The sequence below is a fragment of the Rousettus aegyptiacus genome, unplaced genomic scaffold (genome assembly GCF_014176215.1).
Source record: "Rousettus aegyptiacus isolate mRouAeg1 unplaced genomic scaffold, mRouAeg1.p scaffold_m13_p_19, whole genome shotgun sequence".
NCBI classification, from domain to species: Eukaryota; Metazoa; Chordata; class Mammalia; order Chiroptera; family Pteropodidae; genus Rousettus; species Rousettus aegyptiacus.
Genome location: NW_023416294.1, coordinates 4,601,912 through 4,621,824, shown reverse-complemented (window position 1 = coordinate 4,621,824; position 19,913 = coordinate 4,601,912). Strand labels below are relative to the sequence as shown.

At 58.5% G+C, this 19,913-nt stretch overlaps 1 protein-coding gene and 1 long non-coding RNA gene across 4 annotated transcripts; one reads left to right on the top strand and one right to left on the bottom strand.

Annotated features, from left to right (window-relative positions):
* Nucleotides 1-1,329: 1,329 nt before the first annotated feature.
* ARSL (arylsulfatase L) lies at nt 1,330-19,549 on the bottom strand. Of its 3 annotated transcripts, XM_036235717.1 has the most exons (9): nt 19,121-19,548; nt 14,887-15,008; nt 13,898-14,020; nt 11,672-12,098; nt 9,942-10,078; nt 8,435-8,569; nt 6,466-6,628; nt 4,091-4,212; nt 1,330-2,489 (listed from the first exon to the last, which is right to left on the bottom strand). In XM_036235717.1, the coding sequence occupies exons 2-9, from the start codon at nt 14,939-14,941 to the stop codon at nt 2,134-2,136; spliced, it is 1,518 nt and encodes a 505-aa protein (XP_036091610.1). In that variant the 5' UTR covers nt 14,942-15,008; nt 19,121-19,548; the 3' UTR covers nt 1,330-2,133. The 3 variants fall into 3 exon arrangements, with proteins under 3 accessions (XP_036091610.1, XP_036091611.1, XP_036091609.1); XM_036235718.1 differs by lacking the exon at nt 14,887-15,008 and having other exon boundaries at nt 19,121-19,549; XM_036235716.1 differs by lacking the exon at nt 19,121-19,548 and having other exon boundaries at nt 14,887-15,948.
* LOC118613544 lies at nt 12,469-14,209 on the top strand. The gene is made up of 2 exons (XR_004955526.1): nt 12,469-13,536; nt 13,707-14,209. It is a non-coding gene; the product is annotated as an uncharacterized LOC118613544 (long non-coding RNA).
* Nucleotides 19,550-19,913: the final 364 nt, after the last annotated feature.

Genomic DNA, 19,913 nt, shown 5'->3' with positions numbered 1-19,913 from the left:
GAGCGCAGGCTGCAGACCCAGGACTTTGTCCTTGCGCACTGCGCACTTTTTTTTTTGTCTGGACTCCCAGCGAAGCCGGACTGCCTCCGGGGAGGAGGAGGGGGAGGGGGCGGCCTAACCTCCCTGACCCCTGGAGATTATTGTTGCAAACAGGTTTTCTAGCAGGTCAAGGTCAAGCCAATTGGGGGCGGGGAGCCTCCCGGGGAGCCTGGAACCAAGGAGGAATTGACTACGCCCTGCTAGGTGCCTAGGCGCGGAGTGGTCAGCCCTGGAGCCATGGTGAAGGAGACCCCTTGCTCCACGTCCGGAAGGGCCTTCAGAGTGGCCTGGTGCAGTCAGACACCCAGGATGCTAGTCCAGGTTCATAGGCGTCCAGACAGCCAGACTTCTGCTCCAAGGCCCAGCTAGCAGGTCAGGGGCGGTGTTAAACGGTTAATGTGCGCTGGCCTAGTGGGACCCTCACCCCCAGGACTTCATCGGTGGTCCTATCCAGGGCCTGCTGCACTGAGATGCCTGGGAAATTCTCCCACGAGATCTCCAACTCAGCTCTGCATTTCTACCAGACGGTCAGCAAACCGTGGTCCCCTGAACCCTGGGCTGCGGCCTGGGCTGCTCCAAGTCCCCTGGGGGTGTCTGTCGGAAACCCAGATGCGGAAGGCCCACCCCAAGTTCAGTCTCTGGAAAGGACGCAAGGGTGGGGGTCAGGAGTAGCTCTGAGTGGTGGTGGGGGGGGAGGGGGCGGGACTTCACATCTGGCCCTTTGACGAAATTGCGCGTTGGAGGACGTCAGGGTGCCCTCAAACTGCAGAGCAGGGGTCTTGGGGACGTTTGCGGAAGACATTGGAAGAACGTGTGGGCTCTCGTGAGTGTTTACGAGTAGCAGAGGGAGATAGGGCCGTGGGAGCTGGTCCCCTAGAAGTTCTGTTTGGGGGGGGTACAGAGGGGGAGGGAGAAGGAGCCTGGTCCTATGTGTGTGAGTCAACTTTAAGGACGTGGGGACTCTAGTGGCTTCCAGGGCCAATGCTGACACCGAGCAGGTCGGAGGTGGCTCAGTGGGACAAGGATTGGGGGCACAGCTGGCTGGAAATGCTGGCTCTTTTAGGGCGAGGCGGGGGATGGGCGCGGGGTGGGGGGCTGGTGTCCTGGACCAGCAGGGGGAACTGACTCCCATCAGGCGGAGGTGGTTGCGGTTCTGGCTGACCGCTCTGGGCAGCCTCATTCCCCGGATGCTGGACTTTCTGTGGCAGTCACACCCCTGGGGTTACAGAGTTGGGAGGGGGGAGCTGTTTCTTGCATCCGGAGGCAGAAAGAACTTCCGGAAAGCCGACACTTTGTGCCCAGCAGAGAATGTATTGTGGGGTCAACTGCATCCTTCCCCAAATTCATATGTGGCAGCCGTCACCCCCCCGGAGCTCAGAACGGGGGTGGACTCGGAGAAGGGTCCTTACAGAGGGGAAGAAGGTACAATGAGGTGTGGAAGGCGGCCCTGATCGCATAGGACTGTGTCCTTATGAAGAGATGAGGACGGACAGACACGCGCAGAGGGACGAGCCCGTGAGGACGCGGGGAGCAGACACGTCCACAGGCCCGGGGCAGAGGCCTCAGGAGGAACCGGGCCTGTCCACCCCTGGGCCCCTCGATGCCCAGCTTCCAGCAGGTGGCACGTCCACGTCATCCAAGCCCGCAGTCTGTGGTATTTTTCTGGCTGCCCAAGTGGACGCGTGCGATGGTACAGCGACTCGTGACCGCGGCTGGCAGCCCGCACAGGCCGGGCAGCGCGGCGTGGGGGTGGGGTGGGGGGGCGGTGGCTGGTGGCGGTTCTGCAAGAGGCTCCCGCCTCGGCCTCCTCCTGCTGTGGCGCGGTGCGGGCCAGGCCCCGGGCAGGGCCAGCGGCGAGGGAGCGGATGACGCGGGGACGTCACGCGCAGCGGAGCGGCCTCGCCGGGTGGGGCCGGGGACCGGGCCGGGGAGGCCGGTGGGCGGAGGCCCCGTCCTCGTCACCGCCCTGCCGTGCGGCCTGGGCGGCCCCTCCGCGGTGCCGGCGGTTGAGCGAAGCGGGCCGCGGCGGCGTGACTCGGCCCCGCGCCCCGGGCGCAGCGAGGCCCCGGGCGGCGCGCGGCCCCGGGCGCGCGGTCACTGGCCGCCGCCTTCGCGGTCGCACGCGCAGAAGGGGAAGCGGCCGCAGCACGGCTGCAGCCACGGCCGCCACGTGTTGCCCCACGCGTCCAGCTGCAGCGGCACCGGGCGCAGCGAGCGGCGGTGTCGCTCCACGGCGCGCGCGACGCGCTCCGTCACCTGGTGGAACAGCGGCTCCGTGTCCGGCGTGAGCGCGTGCGCCTCCGAAGGGTCCCTGGAGAGGTCGAAGAGCAGCGGCGGGTCGTGGCGCAGCACGCCGTCCCCGGAGCACGGGCACACCAGCCTCCCGTAGCAGGCGTCGCTGTCCGCGCGCAGCGCCGGCGTCGCGTAGTGCACCTTCCACAGGGCGCCCGCTGCGGGGGGGACACGGGGCGCGCTGAGGCCCGGCGCGGACACGCGGTGGGAGCAGCGCGAGCGCCTGCGAGCGGACGCGGGGACCCACGGCGCTGTCCCGCCGGACTGCGGAATACTACGCAGCCGCGAAGAGGGCGGGAGGTCGCGCACTGGCCGCAACGCGGCCGGACCGCGAACGCAGGGGGCCCGGCGAGAGAACCCCGGACTCCGGAGGCCACAGGCTGCCTCACTGCATCTCTGCAGACGGACGTCAGCCCAGACACGGAGGGGGTCACTGCACCCCAGGGCCCGGCGGAGGGGTGGGGAGACTGCTCGTGGGGACGCGTCTGCTTTCGGGGTCGCGAACCATCTCTACGACCGGGCAGCGGTGGCGGTCGTAGTGCATTGCGAAACTGTCGCACCTTCCCCCTCTGAGCACTGTAAAACTGCGTGTCGTGGTATGTGGGCGTGTGAGTTGAACGTTGGGGTCCCCCCCCACACACACACCCGTTAACTCCTATGGCGAAGCCGTGCTCTCACAATGGGGTGCTGTTAGCAGTCGGGGCGGTGGGAAGGGATGGGGTGAGGCGAGGTCGAGAGGGTGGGCACCCCGAGATGGCATGCGTGTCCTTATGAGAGGAAGGGGCGCCAGACTTCTCTCTACCCAAGGAGAAGGCCACCATCTGTGTGGCGGCCAGGGAGAGGGGGCCCCTTTGTAGGTGTGACTAACGAGGTCCTCTTTCAGGTCATCAGGCTTTTCCGTTGGGGCCGGAGCTGACCTTGAGCAGGTGAATTACAGCTCAATGAAGCGCTTTACAGAAATGGGGACTCCCCTCTTTGCTGCGTAAATACATTTTGGGGGGTTGAAACGCCACCGGCTGTTCCCAGTGGAGTATCGCCTAGGCCTCTCTGTGGATGGAAGATGCTGGAAGCAGGCAGAAAGCAGGAGGGAGGGAGGGGGTCTCCCTCTGGCGGGACCTTGTCGCTGGCACCAGGCCCAGCTCCGTGTCAGTGGAAAGAAGGCGAGGGAAAGCGCAGGCCACCCCCAGACCAGGCCCCACACCAGCGTCCCGCCCAGCCTGGCTTGGGTCGCGCTGGGACCTGCCCAGCCTGTGATTGACGGCTTCCCTGCGGCTTGGGGGGGTGGGGGTGGGGTGGGGTGCAGGGCGTGGTCTGCCACTAGGAAGGCACAGAGCTCCCCTGGGTGGCCTTGCCTCCTCCAGGACCAGGGCCGAGGTCCCGCATGGCTGAGGGCGCCGGGAGGTGCTGGCGGAAGCCGGGAACGCAGAGGAGCGGCGGGAGACCCCCACGCCCTGGGCGAGTGTGGGCGCCCAGGGCACCTGCTCAGCCAGGGGTGACGCTCCCGAGAGCCACACCCTAGTCCTCTGTCCCAGTGCTTTGGAAGGGAGCAGTGGAGCCGGGAGCCAAGCCACCAAAAATCTCTCCAACGCCCCGCCCCCCCCCGCACTCGCCCCGCCCCCCGCACTCGCCCCGCCCCCCGCACTCGCCCCGCCCCCCGCACTCGCCCCGCCCCCCGCACTCGCCCCGCCCCCACAAGGCGCCTTCCTGCAGGTCGCGGGGACGGTCGCCGGCAGGGGGCGCCGTGGGGCAGGCGACTCACTCTGCCTCTGGTGCCAGCGTGCAGCGTGCAGCGAAGACTCGCAGTAGTGCAAGAGGAACTCGTGGTCCGAGTGCGACGCTGTCCCCAGCAGCAGGGGCAGCAGGGTCCGGCCATCGATCACCCTGCAGGCGGGAGCGGGGGCGGGGGGTGAGGGCGGCTGGGACCGTCCCCGGGCTCAGGGCGACAAATCTCCCGCAGACATCGCCTTGCGCTGAAAACCCTGGGCTCGTTCGCTTGCGGCTGCTGCCGCCCCCCCCCCCCCAAACACACATACACACGCTGCTCATGAACGCAGAAACGAGCTGCAGACACACCCACCGTCTGTGGCGTCGTCAGGGCGATCTGGGCACGCAGCCAGCTTGCGAGCTGCGCACCCTGCCCCCCCACCCCCCACGGGGCAGGGGACGCGGGCGTTTCCGGACACACACGTCCCAGCCTCTCCCTTCCCCACGCCCCACACACTGTCTGCTTGCCCAGGTCCGTCTCCGTCCTGCCCAGGGGCGTCCTGGGGGTTCCCCGCGGTTCCCCCGTCTCCACGCGCAGCCCAGTGGTTCTGATGGGCAGCCACAGGCCCGCTCGCCCCGGGCCCCAGGGACGCGCACACCTAGGTGCTCTGCGCCCCACTCTGTACCTGGCGATCCTCTGCTAAAAACAGGTGTCAGGGAACCGGGACCGCCCACTGGGCTCCCGGCTGGACGGAGCAAAGTGCCCTGGTGCAAACCAGCCGTCACCCTTTTGAAAGCTTCTTAAATTATTTGGAAAACTTTTCAGCATCTTGCAGAGTTAGACAGGCAGGAATGCATGCGTCCGTGTGTGAGAATGTCTCCAAGTGTAATCATTAGTGCTGAGGATCTGTACATACATCTTTTTTTACAGATGCCATAAAAGGAGGCTTTTACCAGAATACGCTTACTACTCTCGGTCAAGGTAGAGAAGTTACAACCCTAAGGACATTTTACTTGGTCTGAGTTGCCATGGAAAAGATGAAATAAGACACTATCTATCGTTATATATACAACACATACCATGATGGATATTCATATTACATAATACACTGTTACGGATATATGTTTCTATTATTTATTATCTATTTAGGTATAATGAAGAGAAGGTAGTAAGATTTGTGTATACATGTACACATAGATATTATTTCACCTCCAAACACGTACATCCGTACACACATACACACCTATGCGCATGTTTATTACATATCATCTCGATGTACGTACTACCTATAAAGCCATTCGATGGCGTGTGACTGAATTTATTATCCTTTCTAGTGGAACGCATTTGCGGTGGACATGCCACACTCATTTTTATTTCTAAAGCACATGAGGTACTTTAAAAAGTTATTTTAAAAATTAAAAAAAAAAACAATAACAACCAATAAGGGAAAATAAATAAATAAAAAAACAGCAAGCAGAGATGGGACGTTCGATGAGAGAAAACAGATTCTAAAGCCGTGAAATATGGAAATGAGATAGTGAACCTGTCTAGTGAGAAGCCGTGAGGATTACGACACGCACGTACACCCGGGTGTGCATGCACACGTGTGTAATTCATAGACGACGGTAAATAAATTACGTGTACCCATGTGTCACGTAGGTGTATTTTGGTTCCGTGGGCAATGTCTGGAAAACATTTTGAAGAATGTGTGAAGCAAGCCGTTTAGCTGTAAATGACGGCCGTAGCCATGGATCTGGGAATTAAACCTCTGTGGTTTTTACTAAACAGGTGATTATGACAGGTGGCAAAATCATAAAACGGTATTGAAAAAAAAAACAAGGCTAACGTCCACCTGTAAGAGGGTGGTTGAAAGAAAATACTGTACATTCATTAATATTTTTTGCCTGCGCAGCAAGATTTCTAAATATGTATGCAAACATGTGGAATATATGATATTAAATATGTAAACATAATAGGTGAGCATATACTATAATATATATAAAGAATGCATAAAAATATATAAAATATCTACATAGGTATGATATACTCGTGTCCTATAATTTGTGGATTCATTTCTAGGCTAACGTTAGGAAATCGTTTTATTTTCTTTGTTTTCTGCCAAATTTTCTCTACGTTTTAAGATAAGAAAAATTGGAATGTCACGGAACATCCCTACAAGGCAGGAGGAGAAGCTGTTTCCTGCGCTGAACTGCTTGACTTTTCAGGGATGGTGGCCATTACGGCAACGCGGGTCCCCTGAGCACCCAGGGACGGGCCGGGGCCGTTTGCTGTGCAGAGACGATGCAGACGCTTGATAAAAGGCCTTTCTCCCGATACGGTTTTCACGGGAGCCTTACGCCGGGCAAAGGTGACGAGGGACGGTTCACGCGCCAAATCGAATTGCTTCCCTCGGGCTGTTCGGTACCCACCTGTCCTGGGGCACCTGGCCGCCCGCCAGCTCCACCACGGTGGGGAAAACGTCCATCAGGCTGGTGGGCTCGTGGACGACCCGGCCGGCGGGCAGCACCCCCGGCCAGCGCACGATGCCCGGGACTCGGATGCCTCCTTCCCAGCCGCCCATGCCTTTGCTACCTGCGTTGACACGCGGACAGGAGAGAACGTGAAAAGCCCGAGGCGACCCTTGTCCACGCATGCCTTAACCTTCCCGCCCGTTTTAAATTCTCCCTTTCTCTGTTTCTCTCTGTCTCTCTGTCTCTGTCTCTGTCTCTTTCTCCGTCTCTCTCTCTGTCTCTCTCTGTCTCTCTCCATCTCTCTCCATCTCTGTCTCTCTGTCTCTGTCTCTGTCTCTTTCTCCGTCTCTCTCTCTGTCTCTCTCTGTCTCTCTCCATCTCTCTCCATCTCTGTCTCTCTGTCTCTGTCTGTCTGTCTCTCTCTCATTAATTCCTCTCCAGCAGAGTTCAGGTTTCGTAGATTTCGTACTCCTCGTGAAGCTGGGCGCTGGTCTTCTATGTCGCCTGCGGAAAGCCAGTAATTTCCCTCGAGCTTCTTACCTGTCAAATGGCTCTGGGACTCTAAGGGTGCTCTGGCTAAAGCACGACCTTCCAGCCGAGGTTCTCACGCACGCCTGCAAAGTCCCTTTTGCCATAGAACATTTTCACGGTTCCCCGAAATTAGGATGTGGACATTTTCAGGGGGCCGTTATTCTGTCTGCTACAAGGGGATTAGGGCATGGGCAGCTTAGGGACGGTATTCTGTCTGCCAGACAGGGGTTAGGATGTGGGCACCTTTGGGGACGTGTTCTGCCCACCACAATGACCATTTTGGTTCCTCTGCGTTTCATGGCTCTGTATTGTCATTTGCAATTCCTCGGCCAGACCTTTCTCCAGGGCACGGGCCCCGGCTCCGGTGGCCGGCTACGTGCTCACGCCCCCAGCTGGAAGACGCTGAGCACACGGTTCCCGCTCCATGTGCGCGGAACTGGGGTGTGCAGACCGTGAGGTGCGGATGGAAGACAGGGCTTTGTGGGACGATACGGGGCAAGGTTTAAAAAGGTCCCACGGCACAGGGCGTGGTACTGGGCGGAGAAGCATAGATGGGGTAACACTGGAATGAAAAGGATTTCGGGGGGTCAGACCGCCCTCCCCCCAGGGTGATAAAGCTTTAGGACGCCATTCACACGTGTAATGTAATTTATATATATATATTCCCGTTCGTGTGTGCAACGGACTCGTGCATGGTAAATATACGGCAAGGTCACATCAAACACTGCTATAAAGAGGAAAACTCCTAAACCAAAACCGAAAGTGTCACGCCGCATCCTTTCGGGCGGCGCGTGTCGGCGTCTGCGTGGTACACCCCACAAGGGCTTGCCTACAAGCGCTCGGATCCTCGTCCGGCTCGAACGCGGCCCACGGCGCCCATTCCCCAGGATGCACTGGCCAAAGGGGCCGTGCCGACCGGAGCCCGTCAGCAGGAGAATGCACCCGTGAGTAAACGTGGGAACCCACGGGACGGAATGTGACTCGGCCGTGAACAAGACCGAAGCACGCGGCAGTGTGGACGAAGCCGATAGCCATCCGGCGAGAGGGCGGGGGTCGCTGCCCAGGGCAAGGCCGAGCGCGGAATATTTAGAATGGGGAAATGCGGGGAGAGAGAAGCAAGTTAGTGTCTGCCGGGCGGGGTGCGGGGGGACCAGGGGGGTGGCTGCAGATGGGCACCTGAATTCCTTTCAAAGACCATGACGACATCTGCAATTAAGCCACGATTCTGGGGATATCCCAAAATACCGTGAAGGGAGCGAAAGGAGAAGTCAAGACCTGAGCTTGAGAAATCGGGATTTCCGCCCTCGGTCAGGCGCGGAGCCCCGGGCCAGCGGCCCCACTGCTGTGGGCGGGCCGCGAGCCGCAGGGCGCGCGTGGGGGTCTCTGCCCGCCTTACCTCTGTAGATCCCGTTCCAGCCTCCGTGCTGCTCGCTCCCCATCCGTGCCTCCAGGGCCCCCCCGTGATCCGACGCGAAGTACACCAGCGTGCTGCGCGTCAGGCCTTCCGCGTCCAACGTGTCCAGGATCTGCCCTGCGAGACATCGGGCCAGTTCGGTGGGTGGGGCCGGATGCCGCGCGGAGCCCGATTCCCGCCGGGCGTTTCCGCGTGGCCGGCAGGGGCCGGGGTTCCGGCTGCGCCCTTCCGAGGACCCAGCGTCGAAAGCCGGTGTTTCCGCGGGCCCCACCCTGTCTCCCCAAAGTCTTTCGCGAGCTTCAAGGGTGATGCTACATGGGGCAAGAAATGGTAAAGGATGACATTGGAAATGGACGGACATCGCCGTAAGATTAGTCTCCGGGGGGAGGCCCAGAAGACAGGGCCACCCCTCGCCACCCCGGCGCCCGGACATTGTCCACAGCGGCCAGGACGTGGACCCCCCGCCCAGGGGCCCTGGTGGAGGGCTGTGGCAGGAGGACGGAGGCGATGTGTGCGGCACACTATGCCAGAGAAAGGCGAATGCCTACGAGCTCACGTCCGTGCAGAATCTAAAAACACACACACGTGCAGACAGACAGACAGACAAACGTACAGAAGCAGAGCCGACCGGCGCTTGCCAGAGGCGGCGGATGCGGGGAGCAGACGAACGTGGTCTGGACGTACGGATTTAAGCAAACGTGCGCTTTCTTTCGGACGGGGAGTTTTATATTTCCGGAGTATCGATTTTCTTCCATCTTATGAAGAGGTTTTATTTTTTAGAGCAGCTTTAGGTGTAGGGATACGCCGACCCATGCCGTGATTGGTGATTTCGATACGCTATCAATAATTAAAGCCCACAGCCGACTCTGGGCTCACTCTTGGCGTTGGATAGTCTACAGGTTTTGATAAACGCATAGTGTGATACGTTCACCATTGTAGCATCACGCAGAATGGTTTTCCTGCCCTAAAAATCTCGTGGTCTGTCTACCGACACCATTACACTAATTTTCACTTGAAAAACATCGTACATTTGCTTGACGGGGCTTTAAATCGGGAGAGAAAGGGAGTACATTGAAAATATTCTTGAAACGTATCTTAGGATGGATAAGGGGTCCTCGATGCTTTTACGGCTTCTTACTCTGTACTGTAAAATTTCAGCTTTACTGTTTCGTCGGTATTAGATTACACATATCTGCACATTTCTTCATCTGAGATCATTTTTCCCCACATTGTGAATTTCGACTTGAAAAACACCGCCTCGGGCATCACGGAAAACAGCCTACGTTTTCCAGCCACGGTCAGTCTTTTCCTGCCAAGGACCCTTTGCGGTGATGCTGAGTGAATCTGTGCCACAGGGGACGGGGCCAGGCGCGGCGGGAGAGGGAGGCGAGGCGAGTCGTTCCAACGCCCACCTTTTTGCTCAGCGGTTTCTCTCCTGCCCTCCCGAGGGACGAAAGACTGTCTGTCGTCACGCGGGAGCCGCACTTACCCACCATCCAGTCCATCTCCTCCACGTTGTCCCCGTACAGCCCGTGGCGGCTTCTCCCGAGGAACTTCCCGGTGGTGACGAGGGGCGTGTGGACGTGTAGGAAAGACATGACGAGGAGGAAAGGTCCTTCCTTGTGTCTGAGGACGAATATGTGAGTGGCGTTGTTATCATCATGATCACCATTCTCGTGATCGTCATGATCGTGATCGTCATCATCGTTATCATTATGATCATCATTATCGTGATCACCATTCTCATGATCGTCATGATCGTGATCATCATCATCGTTATCATTATGATCATCATTATCGTGATTATCGTTATCATGATTGTCATCATCATCATTATCGTTATGATTACCATTATCGTGATTATCATTATCAAGATCATCATTATCGTGATTATCATTAGCATTATTATCATTATCGTGATTATCATTATCATTATTATCGGGATCATCATCAGGATTATCATTATCATTATTATCATTATTGTGATTATCATTATCATTATCGTGATTATCATTATCAGGATTATCATGATCATGATCGCCAGCATCATAATTATCATTATGATCACCATTAACGTGATCATCATTATCGTGATTACCATTATTGTGATTACCATCATCATGATCATCATTATTGTTATCATTATCATTATCATGATTATCATTATCGTGATTGTCATCATCATTATCATTATGATTACCATTATCGTGATTATCATTATCATTTACGTGATTATCATGATTATCATTATCAAGATCATCATTATCGTGATTATCATTAGCATTATTATCATTATTGAGATCATCATGATCGTGATTGTCATCATTGTTATCATTATGATCATCATTATCAAGATCATCATTATTGTGATTATCATTAGCATTATTATCGGGATCATCATCATCAGGATCATCATTATCGTTATTATCATTATCAGGATTATCATTATCATGATCACCATCATCATAATTATCATTATGATCACCATTAACGTGATCATCATTATCGTGATTACCATTATCATGATCATCATTATCGATATTATCATTATTGTTATCATTATGATTACCATTATCGTGATTATCATTATCATTTACGTGATTATCATGATTATCATTATCATGATTGCCATCATCATCATTATCGTTATGATCACCATTAATGTGATTACAAGTATCAGGATCATCATCATCGTGATTATCATTAGCATTATCATCACTATCGTTATTACCATTATCGTGATCATCATTATCACGGTTATCATTGTCGTTATTGGCAAAGCGCAGGTCGAGTCCCCAGGGGAGCAGCGCAGAGATCTGAATTGTCACGTCCTGACTCAGAGTCGTCTCTACGACTCTGTGCACTAGGAGTCGAAGTGACGTTAACGTGACGCCTTTCCAAGCCCTGAAACCTCCACGCGGATTTTCCACGTCTTTTCCCCCAAATGTTACCGTTTCCTAACTCTATGTCCTTGTGACAAACGAGAGTAAGAGGGGACGGTAGGTGACCGTGCGGCCTGACGTTTACTCATTCCACCCCCGCGGTGTGATTTTCCACCTCCGACCTGAGCTTGTAGAATAAGCGATATTGACATTCGCTTTTCTCCGTAATTTGCTGCCAAGGAGTGAAGTTTAAGACGTGGGGTTGCTACGAAAAAATAATTTACTTTAAAAGGGTGCGTATTCGGCGAGTCATTTTAATTCGATTCTGGACACTCACCGCCTGAGGAAGGCCACGGCGTCCTGCAGCATGAGAGGCATCGTCAGGGCCAAGCGCATGGGCTGCTGGGTGATGTCGTGGCCCCGCATCAGGAAGCAGTCGGCGTGCACGATCAGGGCGCCCAGGAAGTGCGAGGCGGCAGCCAGCAGGGCAGCCACGAGCGTGGCCCCGGCGGCCGGCGCCCACGCGCCGCGGGGCAGCAGGTGGGTGGCGGCGCCCGCAGCCAGCGTCAGCGCGACCAGGGCGGCCACGTGCGCGGCGGACTCGAGCCGGCGCTGCAGGCGCGCGCTCTTCTCCGACAGCCCCCCGGGCGCGCAGTCGCCCATCATGGACAGCGGCATGCCGAAGAAGTGGTCGAAGCCGTGGAGCAGCGGGTGGTGGCAGTGGTCCTCGGCCCGCTCGCAGTTCAGGCCCAGGTGCCACTTCCCTGCAAGGCGAAGCGCACGAGGAAGCGGCGCCCGGTGCGCGGTCCCTGGGCAGGTGGGGCGCGCCGGACCCGCCGGGGCTGCGCGGGGCGGGGATGCGCAGTGCCTGGGCATGTGCAGTGCGCGCTCGTGGGCGGGACGGGGACGCGCGGTCCCTGGGCAGGCGCAGTGCGCGCTCGTGGGCGGGACGCGGACGCGCGGTCCCTGGGCAGGCGCAGCGCGCTGGACCCGCCGGAGCTGCACGGGGCGGGGATGCGCAGTGCCTGGGCATGTGCAGTGCGCGCTGGTCCCGGCCCAGCTGCGCGGGGCAGGACGCGGACGCGCGGTCCCTGGGCAGGCGCAGTGCGCGCTCGTGGGCGGGACGCGGACGCGCGGTCCCTGGGCAGGAGCAGCGCGCGCTGGTCCCGGCCCAGCTGCGCGGAGCGGGATGCGGACGCGGGGTGGCGGAGGGTTGGCTGGCATCTCCGTTTCAGGGCAATGCACCTGCCGCATGGTTTCCTCTGCTCCTGACTCTAATTACGATAACTTGGTGGCTGAAAACAACATGAATTCGTGTTCGCACAGTCGCGGATACAGGAAGTGGGACCTTCGGGGGTCTCAGGACCCCGTGCCCTGCAGAGGCTCCAGGGGACGGTCCTTCCTGCCTCTCCCGGCGTCCGGGGGCTCGGGCGTCCCCGGGCGGGTGGCCGCGGCCGCACCGCCTCTGCGTCTGTGGTCACACTGTCTTCTCCCCTTTGTAACCAGACCTCTGTTTGTGGCCCTCTTTGAAGGAGCCTCGTCTGTGCACAGAAGGCCGCCCGACTTTCCCGGTGCCTCTCCTCACCTCAACCCCCCTCACTTAACCGCATCGGCAAAGACCACTTTCCCAGGTCACCAAACGCTTGCCGCGGCCGGCATTCGGGGTCTGACCCCTTTGGGGACCGTGACTCAGCCTCCTTCACCTGATTTTGCCACGGCCTAAGACGCAGCAATGTGGAAGGCGCAGAGCCGTCAGATGGCTCCGGAAACACTCAGTCCGACAAAGTCAGCACACGTCAGAGTTTTCCTTTGAGACAGTCCCGTCACTCCTAATCGGCCAGCATGCTCCTCGGGGCTGGGGCGGCTTTTACAGACGTTAGCCTGGGCCGGGCTTTGCCACGCTATGCCTGTGCCATTGACACAAAGATTCTGTGTCCGTCACCCAGGAAACGTCACGTGATTTCCCGAGGACTCTCCCCCGTGGGCTCGCTCTCCTGCCCTACACAATGAAGACGAGCCTCCTGGGCTCTCTAGTCAGAGTGTCGGCTGGTCTTGCTCTTTGTGAGGAGTGACTGCCACTGTTAATATCAACGATGGCTACGACGCGACAATGCTAATGACCACGTCGTCTCCTTTCGAGAAGCTATAGTCCGTCACTGTCTTTCGCGATACGCATGACGTGGTTTTCTGAGCTACGGACAGGTAAGGATGCTATTTATACAAGCCGAGAATGGGGCGCTGAGCCTTGGAGTCATAGTTCTCTTGGAAAAAAAAAATAGAGAGAAGACAGCATTATGGAAATAGTTGGTAATTTGGTAAAATTACGAAAAACGTTTTCTTTTTCTTTTTTTTTTCCCCCCGTGCTGTGTCAGAAAATTGTGTGAAATGCCTCCCGTGGCGTGACGCTGGACTTCCTTCCCCATCTACCGCATGCCCGGCGCGCTCGGGTAGCAAGGTCACTCCCGCGTGGACCTTACTGTCTCGCGGAAAAACCTTTCGGGTGCGTGAAATCGCCACCGAGAAGCAGCGGCGCTCGTAAGCCTCGAGGACGGACGCCACGTACCTATCAGTCCAGTGGCGTAGCCTTGCTCTTGAAGTATCTTCGCGAATGTCGTCTCGTTCGTGGGGAGACCTCCGGACACCGCAGCCCACTGAAGCACCCGGTAGCCGCTGCTGGACACCATACCTTAAAACCAACCGTTTTAAAGAAAAGTGACCGTCGTACATTGCTGTTCTCTTTACGATCACGTTTAAGTTTCGACCGTTTGGCGAGAACCTGCACCAGTCGAAACGAAACCGAGAATTTACTCCCGACTTGGCTTCGCGTCCCGGATCACGGGTTCGGCGGCAAATAAAATGATTCATTAACGAGAAAGAAAAGGTCGCGCGGCGACGCCTCGCTCTGCGATGGGAAGAGTGGAAGGGAGGGAGAGGGCGGGTCGTTAAAAGGGGTTTTCCGATCTCGCCAAGCTGTACACGTAGCCCGCTGGCTTGCAGGCTCGTGTGCACGCGGACTCCTTGGGGGACCTTCGGAATATTCCGACGCCCGCTGGGCGCTGCAGGGATTGTGATCCCAGCTGATCTGGGGAAGAGTTTGTGACCGGGGATGGTTGAGAGACCCCCCCCACCTCCCTGCCGGAGAATTCCGATGTGGTAACGAGTTGATGTGTTTTCACACAGTCGTACGCGGGCGCGTGCGTGCTAACTTACACACTTAAACTTAAAAAGCGGAGCGTGCTGGCTAGCGTGCGAGCCCACGTGCGGCCTGAAGGTGTTTGCCAGCGACCGTGGCCTGCAGAGCTCACAGCCGGGGCCCTGAGGCCCGAGACCACTCGGTACCTCGCCCTTCACAGAAAAACGTTTGTCGGCCCTTCCTTATCCTGTTATCCACGTCGAAGGCGACGGTGATGTCGGCAAAGCTCTGCCCCTGTCACCTTGTTATATGTCTGGGGTCCCGTCCCGTCCCGATTGCGCTCGGATGACCCGCCCGCGAGGAGGAGAAGGGCACACGCTCCCCGCCAGCCCCGCGCTCAGGGCGCGCTGAGGACCAACCTGATCGCACGGGGTAGCGGCCGGTGAGGAAGGCCGCCCGGCTCGGGGTGCACATCGAGGCCGCGGCCAGGTGCTGCGTGAGCCTCACACCGTCCGTGGCCAGCTGGTCGATGTTCGGCGTCCTACGGAGACACACGTGAGCAGCTGGTTCCTTCACGAACACACCCGCGGCGTTTTCCGTTAAAAAAAAAAAAAATGTGCCTGTCGTCGTCCGATCTGTCACGACGTGTTTAGAAGATGAGCAAAGGCCGATCGGAAAGAATTCCCAGTGTCTTCCGAACCGTCGGAGAACCGAGTCCATGGGACCGTGCCAACTGACGGCCCGGGGTCTACCGGGCTCTCACGGAATCGTGGGAAATGCAGAGTCGAGGGGCCAAGGCGTGAGCTCAAGGTGCCCACACAGTGTCTGTGGCACGTGAGGAGGGGACTGTGACCCAGCCTCCTGGTGCTGCCCGAGCCGGGTGCCCGAGGGCCCTGAGGATGTACGCAAGGTGATAGGGTCATTGCCAGGGGCGGGGCCTCGCCATGACAGGCGGGCTGGTCCTCTCCGTGGGGGACGAGGACGTGGCCTCGGCCGTCCGGGTTACAGCTTTTTTGCCGGCGAGTGTGGACACCGTGCTCGGGTCAGTGCGTTCACCTTGGTGGATGGAGGTTTGGGGGCGGGACGAGGTCGCCGCGGCCTTTGGCTGAGGGACGACAAGGATTTTAAATACGCCGCCCGTCGTGGACGGTGCTGCTTGGCCGGCACACTCAAATTCATTCCACGATCGCGGTACGTGGAATGAATTCGAACCCGGCCTCACGCCGTTGTGAGGGCAACGCGGGGCTACGGGTGTTCGGATAACACGTTGTCTAGAAACCTGGCCCCGTATCGAGGGCTCGGCCCCCGTCGCTGGTGCGCACGGAGCGGCCCTCGACTCCTTGCCTTATGGTCCTGTTGCCGTAGCAACCGACGTCCCCGATGCCCAGATCGTCAGCCAGCATGAGCAGGATGTTTGGGCGGGAGCCGGATACATCGCTTCCCGCGGCAGCCTCCCAGCCCAGGGCGACGCCGAGGATCACGGCCAGCCAGGTCCTGAGAGGAAAGCCGGCAAAAGCACTCTGAGCCCTGCCTGCTCCGTCTCCCGCGTGACTTCTGCATGTGAGATGCTGGCGTCACTGTGCTAGGGACCGTGAGATTATCATCTCGTTGCAGAAGCCTTTGAGTTCATCTCTCAGGCATTTTCCGTTTGTTTGTTTTCGGTTAAAGGCAGCCCGTTGGCTCAGCGATGGCGCCCTGGGCATGCCCACAAGCAGCAGGACAATAATGTTCCCCAGGGTCTGGGTCTCAAAGGAACATGTATAACGTGGGGTCCTTGGGAGATCAGAGGCCTCCGCAGGCCAGGGTCGGTCTCGGCACCTACGTGGACTGGGAAGAGGGAAATGGGGTTCCTCCCGGAGGAACCCCACGGTCGGGGAGCCTGGATGCAAGATCGATTACTAACTGAGGGAGACTACTCAGTCTCCGATGCCTTTTGAGAAACCGGCCCGAGGGAAGGCAGGGGTCCGCAGGACAGCGTGGAATCAGATCTTACCGAGTCCATTCCAGACGAAACATGCCGTCTTCCGGATCCTTTGTCATCCTGGACCAAATACAAAGGGCCGTGATCACGGAGGCTGTGGAAAATGAACTCACCCCCCCATCCCCCCGGTGAAATGGTCAAGACACCGGGCTGTCGCTGCCTTCCGATAACGCTTTCTTTACACAGATTCATTTACGAGGCGTGCCCCAGACGATGGATTTCCGATCCCCTGACATAGGACGTACAGGTACGAAAGAAAGAAAATGCCCAGCGGACTGAGGAGCGCGTCGGCGGGAAACGCTCTTTGACGCACATTTACTTTTCCGCGCAGGAACACCGGTCGGAGGGGTCCAGTTTGGCAGCATTCGGGGATTTCCCGTCATGTCGCAACCGTCACCGCCGCCGCCGCCCTCTCTGGAATTTTTTCCCCCGTCTTGCAAGACGGACACTCTGTCCCCGCTAAACAGCGACTCCTCAGCCCCTTCCCCCCGGCCCCGGGCACCCAGCCTCTTAGTTCGCGCGTCCACGAATTTGAGCACCGTGCGGTCTTTGTCCTTTAAGGACCCGCTTGTGTCACTCTGTAGCGTGACCTCCGGGTGGCATCTGTCAGAATCCTCTTCGTTCTCAGGGCTGAATAATACTCCGCCGTGTGGACGGACCTCGCGTCACTTACGTCCGGCGTATTTGGAATGGAGCAAGAGGGTGGAGGGCGGCTCGGGCAAGGTCAGCGCCCGGCGCGCCTGCCGCGTTGCCACCTGCAGCTGCGCTTGGACCCAGTAAAGTCAGCTGAACCCAGGGGGAGAAAAAATCATGTACGTTTGCTCATCTACGCCACGCCACAAGCCGGGAGGGAAGTATGGGCAGGGGCCCGCAGCCGGCTCTGCGCTTCCGGGGCACAGTGACCGCCCTGCACGCACGGGGACCTGGGAGTCCGTGCTGGGTGGGCTTCTGAGCCGGGCACAGGCAGCCTTCCTGGGGGTGTCGCCCTCCGCCCCCCGAGCTGGTCCCCGGGAAGGTGCAGGGCGGCCCTGGCGGGCTGTGTGCGCGCAGACGCGGGCCGCCGGGCAGAGAAGACGCGCCCCCTTGCTCAGAGGCAGCCTACGCCGCGTCCTTGACCTTCGCGGTCTCTCTGCACGTCCACCACCCTGGGGGGTTATTCCCAACCTCCCTGCCCATCGCGGGTGACTTCTCACACCTCCCGCAGCTGAGCTGTCCGCAGCCGCGGGGCCGGACGAGCCGCCTGTGGTCAGCCAGACGGCCGTGCGTGCGGCAGGGGCACAGCCCGGGCAGGAGAAGGCCCCTCGGAGACGGCTTTCTGGGGTTAGCTGTGCGTGGCCAAAGCATCTGCAGCTGGGACAGGTTCACGGGGAGCAAGGCTGAGGGGTGCCGTCGCGCCTGGCGAACCCCGACATGGCCACACGTCGCGGGGCTGTCGCCCTACGCACCTCAAGGGGGACCCTCGGAGGGTGCTGGCCGTCCAGGGCGGCACGTATCATATATATATTATATAGGGTATGACATCTTACACACTGTCTCACACATGAGACGCACGTAGTTTGCAGATCGCATAATTCTATAATATACTATATAGATAAATGTTTCCTTTGTACCTATTTTAATTAATTTTTACTTAGCAAAAGCGTATTATGGGCCGCGTCTGATTTTTCTGGGGAACGTGGCCGTTTGTCCTCGTTATATCATCTGGGGTAGAGGCGAGTCTCTGTCTGTGATGATTATCATCGGAAGGTCCCGTGATGCTCTGTTATGTCACTGGTTGGCCTCTGGCTCTTATGCAATAAATCCTATAGATTTCACGGCACAAAAGGAGCCCATCACGCGCCTCTTCCTGCGGATTCGGCGCCTGATTCCTGGAGATGGTGTGTGTTTGCTGCGCAATGGCTCCTTGGTACCAGATAAAACTTTCCACAAGAAAAATTCAGAGGAAGGGCGGTCGGCACGGTGGTGGGGCCCGGAGCCGGGCCCGGGGGGCCTGGGGGGGACACACCCTGGTAACCAGACGAAGCGGACTCTGCGGGTCGAACGCCCGCACAGAGAGACGCCGGTCAAAAGATACCATGCCGCCAGCCTCAGCGGCGGCGACGGAGAAGCCATGACTTGTTCTTGCTCTGCCCGCAGAGAGCAAAGGGCGTGTGTGCGGCCGGGTGCGGGGCCGAGCTCACGGAGGCGGCGTGCTCACGTGACACGGTGCGCCGCGCAGCTCGGGGGTCTCTGCCACTCATCCCCGAGTTAAAAAATATATATATACACACACACACATACAGAAAAAGGGGAAGAGAACATGGTCGATAAGGGGGAGCCCAGAACTGAGCCTTCGAGTCGTTGCCGGACCCAGGTCCGTGCGCGCCCCGTGCCCCAGGCCCCAAGCGGACGCTGGTCCGCGTTCCCAGCCCCAGGTGGCTCTTCACGCCGGCAAGGCGCTGCCACGGGCCCCACAACCCGTCAGACCCCGGGGTGCGTCTGCTCCCGGCACACGCCCTTCCCGTGAGAGGCCGTGAGGGCCAGGTGTGACGCACACGGTCCCCTGCCGTCGGGAACCCGCTCGTCCCCCACGCGGGGACGCGGCGTGCGCCGTGCGGCAGAGTGCTGCCCGCGGCTGCCGCCAGCCGGCCCCGGCTGTCCCTCGTCGCCCGACAAAGGCCAGCCGTGCTTACCTGGGGGAGCGCGCAGTCACGGGCGGGCCGGCCGCAGGTCAGCGAGGCCGAAATTCCAGCTGCGGCGTTGGCCGCTGTGACTCCGAGGGGCAGACGCGCACTGGCCCGCGGCCGGCGGAGGACTCGCTGGCTGTGAGCGGCGGCTCTCGGAGGCCGATCCCGGTGTTGAAAGACGAAACGCAGGCGGGCCAAGCAGGGTCACCCAGCGAGGCCCCAGCGACGCCCCCAGGCGGCTCACGAGACGTCTGTCTTTCTGGGCTACGTGCGTGCTCAGTAAACAGGCGCGCCTGCCAGCTGCGTGGGACACACTGAGACTTTTGTTCACTAGCTGCCGGAAGTCCCCGGTGCCCTTTGCAGATGCAGGGACACGCTCTGGCTGTGCGGTGAGCACGCTTTATAACCTCCCTCCCTCTGCCTCCCCGTACCTCGGGCGGCAGCCGCAGAGCCGAACACCGGAAACGAGCCCGAGCAAAGCCGCGGCCACTCACCCCCGCGGGCCAACGGGCTGTGCGTCCAGACTCGCCCCGGGATTTTTCGTGACATTTGATTCCGTTCTGTATTCACGAATGAGCACTTTTATTATTTTTTTTCCATATCGTAGCCGAACACATATTTCACGCGACATCAGAGGGAAAACTAGGTCCTTTCCAGAGATTTTTTTCCCCCCTCACATAAGAACGTCTCTCCCGCATCTGGTTTTTATATTCAGTGCCCTGGACATGACCGGCTTTTGATTTGAGACTCGCTTTGCCCACTGACCCCTTGACAGCTGCAAATTTTCTTAACGAGCTTA

Bases quoted from the DNA above. Each gene is read 5' to 3' on its own strand.
- ARSL (XM_036235716.1), bottom strand. From the start codon at position 15,187: ATGGACTCGGTTCTCCGACGGTTCGGAAGACACTGGGAATTCTTTCCG. The intron at 14,021-14,886 runs GTTGGTCCTCAG...GTTGGTTTTAAG, and splicing joins CCGCTACCCCGTGCGATCAG to GTATGGTGTCCAGCAGCGGC. The intron at 4,213-6,465 runs GTGGGTACCGAA...TCCCGCCTGCAG, and splicing joins GGCCAGGTGCCCCAGGACAG to GGTGATCGATGGCCGGACCC.